Source organism: Onychostoma macrolepis, chromosome 23, assembly GCF_012432095.1.
Source record: "Onychostoma macrolepis isolate SWU-2019 chromosome 23, ASM1243209v1, whole genome shotgun sequence".
NCBI classification, from domain to species: domain Eukaryota; kingdom Metazoa; phylum Chordata; class Actinopteri; order Cypriniformes; family Cyprinidae; genus Onychostoma; species Onychostoma macrolepis.
In genome coordinates, this window is record NC_081177.1 from 3,984,319 (window position 1) to 3,994,686 (window position 10,368).

The 10,368-nt window shown below is 34.7% G+C and overlaps 2 protein-coding genes across 2 annotated transcripts; one reads left to right on the plus strand and one right to left on the minus strand.

The window, feature by feature from the left end:
- Positions 1-1,347: 1,347 nt before the first annotated feature.
- On the plus strand, positions 1,348-5,526 carry LOC131532255 (uncharacterized). The gene is made up of 4 exons (XM_058763772.1): positions 1,348-1,512; positions 1,637-2,011; positions 3,702-3,856; positions 4,376-5,526. The coding sequence occupies exons 1-4, from the start codon at positions 1,479-1,481 to the stop codon at positions 4,466-4,468; spliced, it is 657 nt and encodes a 218-aa protein (XP_058619755.1). The 5' UTR covers positions 1,348-1,478; the 3' UTR covers positions 4,469-5,526.
- Positions 5,527-5,659: 133 nt separating this feature from the next.
- LOC131532254 (SLAM family member 5-like) lies at positions 5,660-9,713 on the minus strand. Its single transcript, XM_058763771.1, has 6 exons — positions 9,688-9,713; positions 9,477-9,605; positions 7,997-8,323; positions 7,779-7,838; positions 6,555-6,806; positions 5,660-6,426 (listed from the first exon to the last, which is right to left on the minus strand). Exons 2-6 carry the CDS (start codon positions 9,511-9,513, stop codon positions 6,284-6,286), a joined length of 819 nt encoding a protein of 272 aa, XP_058619754.1. The 5' UTR covers positions 9,514-9,605; positions 9,688-9,713; the 3' UTR covers positions 5,660-6,283.
- Between the last annotated feature and the right edge of the window lie 655 nt (positions 9,714-10,368).

Here is a 10,368-nt window from a genome sequence, read left to right on the forward strand (position 1 = left end):
GGTCATAGAAAGGTAGGGTAAACACAGAACTGACAAAAACCTAAATGTCCTAAGAGGGAGGGCAGATGTCATTACTGTAGCACACCTGGACATTGGATGAAACCGTGTAGGGGAAAACAAAAAAGACCTTAAGAGAACTGAACAGCATTTCTCAGCTACTGATGAGTCTGCTTACAACCTTGAAGCAGCCCCTCCTGTCTCCAACAAACTCGTGGGGCAGCTTCTGAGGTGCAAACTGTTGCAGCTGTGAGTGCTGATCTTTTCCAGGAATTTACATCAAAGATGCACATTGTAAATAGAACAAAAGTTCACTGTCACTTTTTCCATTGGGGAAGGCTGGTTAAAGGGATAGTTCACCCCAAAATGAAAATTGTCATGAATTACTCCCTATCACATTGTTCCAAACCTGTGAGACCTTTGTTCATCTTCATAACACAAATTAAGATATTGTTTGATGTTAATTTTAGTTAGCAGCGTGGGCCTGCCGGCCCAGATTGACTAATCAGCTCGCATATGAAGGTCACGCTGTGTTGTTCTGCTCTTTTACCCCCAATATGTTTGTTCTCCTAGTTATTTTGGATGTCCCCCTTAGTACAGGGCAGCCTTTAGACTACTCTCATATATCCACTGTGGTTGCAGGTCAGTCAGCACTGTCCATGGCCGGATCCAAGTATTTTAACTCGAACCTTTACCATCTTGAAGCATAAAGAATAAACTTATTCTCTCAGTAATATTTTGTTTGCAGATTCTTTATTGAAATTAAGTCAATAGTCAAAAATTAAATAAAGTTCAAGTAAATATTTATTTGTCCATCTGACTGTAAAATTAAAATGTGAATTTGTAATAAACTTGAAGTTTAGCTTAGTTTAATGGCTCAGGTACCAGTGAGCTGTTTATCACAACACTGATTGCTGTTCATCTTTTGAAGCATAAACTTGAAGCCAATGTTCAAGAAAATTATATATTTGTCCATCTATCAGTGAAATTAAAATGCAAATTAATAAACTTGAAGCTAAATGACTAGTAAAATTAAATTGTAAAACACTGCAAATCCATTATAGCCTAATAACAGCAGCAAAAAACTGAATTGGGATTTTTTTTTTTTTATCACGTTGTTTATTATGATGTAAAAAAAAATCTAAATTTTAACAATAAAAAGTAATATACAGGCAGTTCTGCATGTGCAGCAACAATGTGCATAGTTCTGAAATACTGTCCTAACATAATATACATCTTTTTTTTTCTTAATCATAGGTTAGTTTATATTAATATAAAAGGCTATATGCTTAATATCTTCAGAGAACAAGTTTCTGGTTACTTGCATACCCCGAGAGTAACCTCTCATAACCTGTGGTGTGATATTGGTGGGCGTGGTTAGATTAAACCACTTCCAACTTGTCAGCGTCGCTCACGCGAGTTGGGTATTTCGCGTTGGTGATAAGAAGACAATAGTTTATCCGGCTGAACCGTTCAAGAATATGATGCTTTTCGTCGTAGTAGCGTGTTGGATTGGTAAGTATGTGCCGGTCCGAGCAGCAGTAACGGGTTAATTTTTACCTGTTACATCTGATTTGAGGATAAGTCCGCTTTACTGGCACACAGTGTATTTACTATGAATACTTTACTTTTTTAAAAGGCATTGCTGCTGGTGCCCTGGTTGCTACTACTGCTGCTGGTGTTGGTGAAGATGATGATGAGATTGAGTCGCTAACGGTGTCGGAAGGAGGAAACCTCACCATCTCTATTCACATTGAGAAGTGGGAGAAAGACCCTCAGGTTCTAGTTTTTCGTCTCTCACTCGACTCGTCACAGGAACCGATAGCGCAGATGATCTGTCATAACGGGGGCTGTACACAGACGCGCTGGAGACCCGGGGCTTCTCTGAGAGCGGATCGTGAGAGTGTGACTCTGATCCTAATGAATGTCCACTACAATCAGACGGGGCTTTACGAGATTCGCAAACACAGCAACAAACCGCTCGAGAACAAGATTTACAACGTTACCGTGTCTCGTAAGTATTACAGTAGCGTGTTGTATTGTCTTTGATTTCCGAAGTAATATGACGCAGGGTCTTATGAAATCCCCTACAGTAGTTGCTTCATTATAATTTTACAGGATTGCAAGAGGACAGCAGCATATATTTTGCGAGTTATGAGAAATAACTGTTTGTATTGAGGTATTCAGACATATGAGGGCATTTAAAAACTTTGGGAAAGCATATAAACGCATATTGCAAAGAACAGCTTTTGTTTTTCTCCGGTAGCAGAAACGGCACCTTAGCCACTGTATGCCATTAAAATGAGGGTAGATATTTGTTCGCAATTAACCGCAGAAGTAGAATAACGAAGAAAGTTACTGTTCAACACAATCAATGACTGAACTCAAGTGAACTTGCCACAAACGAACATGTCATGTTGCGTCGTAACGTTGCGTCATGAGGCGCGAGCGTGAGCGCGGAGCTGATAGTGAGGGGCGTCTTTGAAACACTGCTTCGTGAAGCTTCAAAACTTTTACGAATCTTTTGTTTCGAGGCTTCGTTATGTCATAACTGTTTGAACCCGTGAATCATTCAAGTTCATTGAGTTCGCCCCACAGTAGCAAAGCATTGAACCGGCGTCTATAGTTTTTACCTGATCTCAGATCAGTTTAATCGATTTGTAGACATTTTTAACGAGACATTTGTGTAATTAAAATAAGTAGGTAATAGTCTCTACTGGCCTCTATATAGAAGCTGTCCATAAAACAAACAAAGCAAGCTTTGCAAATTAATATAAAATTATTTTAAAAACGACACATCATACAGACACTTCATATTTAATGGTATTTTATTATTTTTTATTGCATTTAATGTAGTATACTTTTAATAAAATATTTGCAATGGGCTTTAAAAGCAGTTTTTCTGCGTGTATTAGCCTGAGTTTTTGTTGCATTTGCAAACTTTTGACCAGCAGGCGTCACCAGCGTGTGGTGTGAACAATGAATCATTTTTCGAAGCAATTGATTCGAAGCTTTGAAAAGCTTCAAACATCACTATCTGACAGAGAACACAGAGTCGAAGCAGTGTTGCTACCTAGCAATTTTGTTGCTAAATTTAGCAACTTTTCACACTACCCTAGCAGCTTTTTCTAACTAAAGCACCTAGCAACAAATGTAGCTATTTAAAAAATTTATTTGGCAATTTTTAGCAGCTATTGATAAAACAATTTCCATCTAAATTACACAAAATGAGGAAACCAAAGATGCCTAGCAGTACACACATCACGTGAAATAAGTTGGCTGCTAATTGCAATTGTTTAATTTGATAATAATTGTTAATTTATGATACAACTTAGCTTGTATCTGTGATTTGTTGATCAGTTAGTACACTGTAAGAAAAATATCTAGAAAAATGGAAAAGGTACTAGTAATTTTTCGGGGACATTTTTTTACTTTTTAGATGCCACTGACCCTCAAATATGAACATCCTCATAATGGCCCTAATCCTGAAAGATTTACAATAATACCCCCCCCCCCCCCACCCCATAAAATAACAAAATATTCAGTTTAAATATTGCTTTTCTCCCTTGAAACTTTTCAACAGTTCCCCTAGAACTCTTCACTTGTGCATATATGCATTTTAACCTAAACCGAAAAAATCTATGTGCATTTATTAGTTATGTAAGAATTCACTCAACGTTTTTTGTTCTCGTTGTCCCTTACAGAGCCTCCACTCAGTACCATCATCCCAGAAAAATCTGCTTCTGCCACGCACAGAGAATTTACTGCAGGAATAAGTGCAGCTGTGGTGGCCGCAGTTTTAGTGGTCCTCGCTTTAGCGGTCCTCGTTGGCGCTGTCATTTATAGGAAATGCAGAAAGGCAAGTATCATTGCAGAGCAATTTATCTTAACCTGTCTTATGAAAATAGCATCTTGGAAATAAAAAATCTGCTGATTTGCAAAACTATATTACCGAATTTCGTGATGGTGCATTCAAAAATATCAATAAAAATGTTCCATCTTATACATTTTACAAAATAAGATGGAAGATATTTAAAAAAAAAAAAAATGTATCAGCTTTAATGCAAAATAACAGACACAGTCAAATGTCAAAAGTTTTAATGACAAAAAGAAGTATTTAGAATTTATTATTTAACTTTTATAGTCAGCATAGTAGTGGAAAAATGACAAGAATAATGTCTTCCTTAGTAAGAAACAAGTACTGGATTTTAACCAGCAAATATTTTGCATGGTGGTGTAATTTTATTGTGCATTGAAAATATAATGGTTGGATATTACAACCCTAAAATACTTATAGTTTATACTTTGGCATCTACACCGTGATTTTTGTCTTGATTTGCATGGCATCCTGTAATTGTGTTTTTCTATTGACATACAGGAAAATTTAGGAGGGACAGATCCCGAAGTGATCATGCAGGTTCCTTATAGTTACTGTATTATTGCAACCTCATCCAGTGCAGGACTAAGCTGAATGGAAAAACAAGATGGTTCAACAATAGGGAATCAAAATGTTTCATTCGATGAGGAATGTAACCACTGGTGCTGTTTTCCCAAGAGATCCCAGGAGCTTCTGCTGCCTTTGAGCAGCACCTGCCGGCACAACAGCTGTTACTGCATTATAACGATTCTTTTTTTTTTAGCATTATTTTTTTACCATACACTCCCAAACAGCTCTTTTTTTTTTTTTTTTTTTAGACACCCTAAAAATGAAATTTTTTAGCTGTTATAATAAATGATCGGTTGGGTATTTTGGTCTGAAACTTCAGACACATTCTGGGGACACCTAAGACCAATATTACATCTACATAATGGGTGCCCTTTAATAGTTTTGCATCAGTATGAATGGCTAAATGACTGTTGCTTTTATTTGTAGCACCACTGTACTCTAATAATGGCTCCTTTTAATAGTTTCCTTTAATTAGAAATGGGAGATTTTCAAGTAGTAAGCTATTTCTGTTTTTTAATATGTGACCCTGGAGCACAAAACCAGTCATGAGTAGCACGGGTATATTTGTAGCAATAGCCAAAAATACATGATCGGTTTTTCTTTTATGCCAAAAATCATCAGGATGGTAAAAATCTTGTTCCATAAAGATATTTTGTAAATTTCCTACCATAAATATATCAGAACTTAATTTTTGACTAGTAATATGCATTGCTATGAACCTCATTTGGACAAGTTTAAAGAAAATATTTTGAAGATGGGTACAATTTCTTCAACTTTCATCATTCTTTCTTTCTCGGCCAAATATAGTCTTATCCTAACAAACCTTATATCAATGGGAAGCGTATTTATTCAGCAGATGATGTATAAAACTCAATTTAAAAAAATTGGCCCTTATGACTGGTTTTGTTGTCCAAGGTCACATTTAAGCTGTTTCGTTTGGACCAAGATAATCATCACTTGAGGCTTTATTTATTATTGTTTCTTTATATTATTTATTGATGTTTCTATATATTCAATATTTTTGTATTGTCTGTGCATTCTGTTTGTATTTATTTGATTATTTAAAATATATTCAAGTCTTACTGAAGGCTTCTGTACAAAGGCATTTACAACAGTGCATTTCTTTAAATCTGCATAATCATACAACAAAATGTCATTAGATTAAAACGGGTTATGCAGAATTGTCAGTTGATTGGATTGGATTGGAAAATGGAAGCAGAACCAAAAAAGTTGAAAGTAAAAACTTTTTTTTTATCATCTTAAATGCTTTCCATTCTCTTCCTTACATCACAAGAATCGGTTTAGCCAACACACATACTGTAACGACAGAAAGTAAACACACTGAGAAAAACATGTGCATCTCATGTAGGAAATGAACAGATTATGTATTAGTGTCCCTAATTATCATTAGCTGTGAGATGAGCTACTTACCTAAATAAAAGTACATTGTACAAAACAATACATAATTATAAAAGCATTTTGTGTATATTGCCTAACAGCAAAAAAGTGCAGCAATGGAATATACACTATAAAAAGTGAACATGGGCACTAACCATTGAGTTAAGGGATCAAGTCTACCTTAAAATTACATTTATTTGTTTAATTGTCAAACTAAATAATATTTTTTTTTTTACATACAACACACCGCATAGACAGAGGCCCCTTTGTTATAATAGAATTTATTTTCCAGAGCATGTTTTCTAAATATATGATACTACTGTACAGAGCTTATTTATTGTTTTTGTTAGATAGAAACTGGTTCCCAGTTATAAAATACAACAGGACCAAAATCTATTGTAAAAGGAGAGGACAATCACACTAAATCTCACAAAAGTATCTTCAGTACACAGAAGCAGCAGTTCTTCTCTGAGCTGAGGAGAACCTCAAATAATCGATAAGAAATCCAACCGTGGCGATTCCCACCAGACCAGAGAGAACCAGACGAATCGGAGCCTCAGTGATGCCACAACGATCCACACAATCTGAAAGAGAACAGACTTATTCATAAACATCTTCTGTACCATTAAATGTCTTTGTGAAAATGCTACACAACGTTCATTGTGGCAGGAAGAGATGAGATCTATGGTAAATGTAGTTTGAGTTCTCATACCTTCATGTCGTGGGCAGATCTCTTTCACATGAAGACGGACGGTTTTGTTATTCACTGGGTTTGCAGCCGTACAGCTGTAGGTCTCTGGATCATTATAATGAAGCTCTAATGGTAAACTGAGGTTGATGTTGAGATCAGGATTGCTGGTCTGATTCAGCGTTTCACTCCCTTTATACCACGACATAGACACGTCTCGATCATTTTTCACAGAGCAGAACACAGAGCAGATCTCCTCTGTTTCCTGTGATGTATCTGAAAGAAATTAATTCTACTGTTATCATAATTTACAAAAAGAGTCCCACAAACAACATCATAACAAAACTATTAAAAAAGATGTAATATTTTCTTTAGTATTGTTGCAGAACTTCTGGAATCATTTTATGGATGCTTATTTCCACCAATTTTACAATTCACAATTCTGACATTTTTTTCAGAATTCTACATTTATGTCTCGCAATTCTGACCTTTTGCCCTGAATTCTGAGTTTAAATCTCACAATTCTGACTTTCCCCCCAGAGTTCTAAGTTTAAGTCTCACAATTCTGACTTTTTTCCCAGAATTTTAAGTTTACGTCTGCACAATTCAGACTTTCCCCCAAAATTCTAAATTTACCTCTTGCATTTTTGACTCTTAAAAAAAAAAAAAATTCTGTTTATATATCACAATTCAGACGTTTCCCCAAAAGTATACATCTCATAATTATGACTTTATAATTATGAATTATAAACTCGCAATTTTTTTTTAGTTTAGTTTATTTTGCACAAGGGTAAATAGGTACAATAAAAAACACAAGCAAGCAAACAAACAAAATAAATAATAAATAATACAATCCATATACTGTGCAGGGAGAGGCAGAAAACCCAAAGGGCTTATTTAGAGCCTCTACCTAAACAATGAAAAACAAATAAACTCATAAAACTAAAAGAAAAACTAGATTACAAAAAACAAATATATAAATACAAATTAATTACAACATATGTCAAAAAAAGAGAAAAAGCATAAATAATATACTTAAAACAAATTATCTATAATACATAAAATACAAGATATATATATTTTTAATTATCCTTTATTATTCTTTTATAACATATTAAAGAGGACATTTTTTTGCTAGATGAGTCAAATCATTCCATAATGTGCAATTGAGAGAAAAAAGTTAGAATTGTGAGCTACAAAACTCCACAGAAAATTGTATTATTTCATACAGAAATCATAAAGACAGACCTGTCGATTGGTGCACACTAACTGATGAGCTGCTGCTGATGGCTGGCACAGAGACGGGTGCTGTATGACACAAGGAAACATGGACATCACCTTAAAGCCATATCTCCCTTAATTAAAGATGCCGGTATTGCAGTGCAATAATCAATATGGAACCAAATCTAATCAATATCCTGTGATTTCCATGTTATTTTTCAATAGAGGCTGCAGCTGTAACTTACCATAAACATGAACTTTGTATCGCCGTCCTGTGGTGCGTGCATTGATGATGATTAAGGCTTCGTACAGTCCAGATTCATTAGTTCTGATGTCCATGACAGTTAAAATTCCAGTTTTTCGGTCTAACTGCACTCTGCCTGTGAATCTCATGTCATAATGAGTGTAAATTTCCCCTTGATACATCTGTGCGAGACGAATATTACCTCTGCCACTTTCAGACGTCCACATGATCTGAACGTCTCGCTTTAGATCTTCCAGTCCAGGATGTAGATTGAGAACACCTCCCTCCATCACTTTAACTGTTTCAAAGTCATTAACTTCTGCACCCACTGAGACAACATGAAAACAAGTGAAATACACAGGTAAACAAATTACTAATATGGTATTGACAATTATGGTTTCTAAACACCTGTTGAATTTCAATGGCTTGATGTTCTGGGCAACCAACATTTCACCACATGTGGTCGACACAAACCAAACAAACCTGTGTTTAATATAGTCTGGGCCGTTTATACTTTAATGCATGTATTTAAATAAATACAAATCATTACACTTACAGGACCTAATCCATTGCAGCATGCATGAAGTATGCGATTCATATTATAGGATTATTGTTTTTCCAATGGACCTTTGCAACTGACATTTATACTTTTGTTGATTTTGTCAACACTATTAGTTGTGTGGTGATGATAAAAACTCATTTACTGATTGTTACTGTCATTGAGGTTTCTCTGTTAAGTGTTGTGGTTGATGTGCAACCATATGCAAGATCCTTCAGAGAAGAAGATTGTAGAGTTAATTTCATATTAATAGTCAGATTTAAGCTTGAACTGTGGTACAAAAATGTCAAGATCTTTGATTTCTTCTTTTCATGCATGTTTGTATGGCGACTCTAGCAGGTTTGACAGAACTTGATCTGAAGAGGGCGAAAGGAAGTCTTTTTGTGGTTTCAGACAATGCTGCATGTAAAGGACAGAAACGTTTCTTTACCTCGAAAAGTGAAACCAATGGCAGAAATGAAAATGTGACACTCTTTTAGTTTAACACATAAACAGATGCAAAAAATGTTGTGAGAAATCACAAAAATGATCAAAAAAATGAAGTCTGTCTTTCTTTCTTTCCACTTTGTGACTTGTGTATAATATTATAAAAAAAAAAAAAATTCTGATTGTTGATGTCATTGCAACTGTATATTGTTTTAGATTAGATTTGTTATGAATTGTGTATATTTACTAAAGATCAGAAGTCAATCATTTATACTGAACCAGGCCACATGTTCAGCTGCATTTTCTCAAAAGTTCACAGTTATGCAAGTCATAAGAATGCTCACTTATCCATGAGTGTGTATATCAGCACAGAACTGTGGCTTAGAGTGGCCAGACACATTTTAAAGTGTTGTCCTTTTGTATTGAGGACAATTAAATATAATTTAATCTTAACCTTAGAACACAATTAAAATATGCATATAATGTGTTATCTTACCTTCCACGCAGATTAAATATAAGATGAAAGCCCACATATTGATGCACGTGCTGATATTGCGTTGAGTTGTTGTTCTCTTGGTAATGAATCTGAAACTCAACTGAACAGATGGACTTTTGAGGAAGTGACCTGCAATAAAATCAGTTACTTGACTTCTACCACAAGCGCGCAGTGCTGTACTGAAAACGGACTCTCAAACACGTCCACTCACCGTTATAACTTTTTCCAACTGATTAAAAAATGCGTATTAATCTGTTGAGGCAGAACAGACAGACAGATGTGCAGGAAACATAATTAACCTTTTTTTTTTTCACTATAAATGAATTTCCCTGGTAATATGTTTGTGTTTCCACTTACTTTATAATTTTATGTAATCATTTTCTCCTTTTTAAAAAGCCTCAGTTATGTCTGAAGGACAAGAACAATGAATGCTAGACTGTTTGGCAGAAGGCTTATGTTTAAATAAATAGAGAAACTACTAGGCCCACATTTATTATATTAAATTAAATAGCATTTATTAGTTTTTCCTTTTGTGCTATGGATTTATTTATTTTCTTTTGGAATATTTTTTCGTTCATTTCTTATTTTTATAAATCTCATAAACAAACAAATAAACGTTTAACCCTTTTAATGGAAGGGAAGTAAATTAATTCAAATTTGTAAAGAAAATATTCCACAATGCTGCAGTATAAAACAAATACATTTTCTGCTTTGTTTTCTAACTGTTTTCATATTTGGATGATAAGGCTAAGGGATACAGCTGCGGCTACTGCAGGCACAAAAAATATTTTTTCAGTTAAATAGGATGTTAGAAATAGATTTATCCAGATTTTAACAATATGTTTTTTTTGTACATTTTTTTTTTTTTTCTGTGACAGAAAATATATCTGTC

What these genes read in the sequence shown, in the direction of transcription:
- LOC131532255 (XM_058763772.1), top strand. Translation starts at nt 1,479, where the DNA reads ATGATGCTTTTCGTCGTAGTAGCGTGTTGGATTG. An exon ending in CGTAGTAGCGTGTTGGATTG is followed by an intron (nt 1,513 to 1,636) that starts GTAAGTATGTGC and finishes CTTTTTTAAAAG; the next exon opens with GCATTGCTGCTGGTGCCCTG. An exon ending in TTTATAGGAAATGCAGAAAG is followed by an intron (nt 3,857 to 4,375) that starts GCAAGTATCATT and finishes ATTGACATACAG; the next exon opens with GAAAATTTAGGAGGGACAGA.
- LOC131532254 (XM_058763771.1), bottom strand. Translation starts at nt 9,513, where the DNA reads ATGTGGGCTTTCATCTTATATTTAATCTGCGTGGAAG. An exon ending in TAGTGTGCACCAATCGACAG is followed by an intron (nt 6,807 to 7,778) that starts GTCTGTCTTTAT and finishes AATTTCTTTCAG; the next exon opens with ATACATCACAGGAAACAGAG. An exon ending in GATCTGCCCACGACATGAAG is followed by an intron (nt 6,427 to 6,554) that starts GTATGAGAACTC and finishes GTTCTCTTTCAG; the next exon opens with ATTGTGTGGATCGTTGTGGC.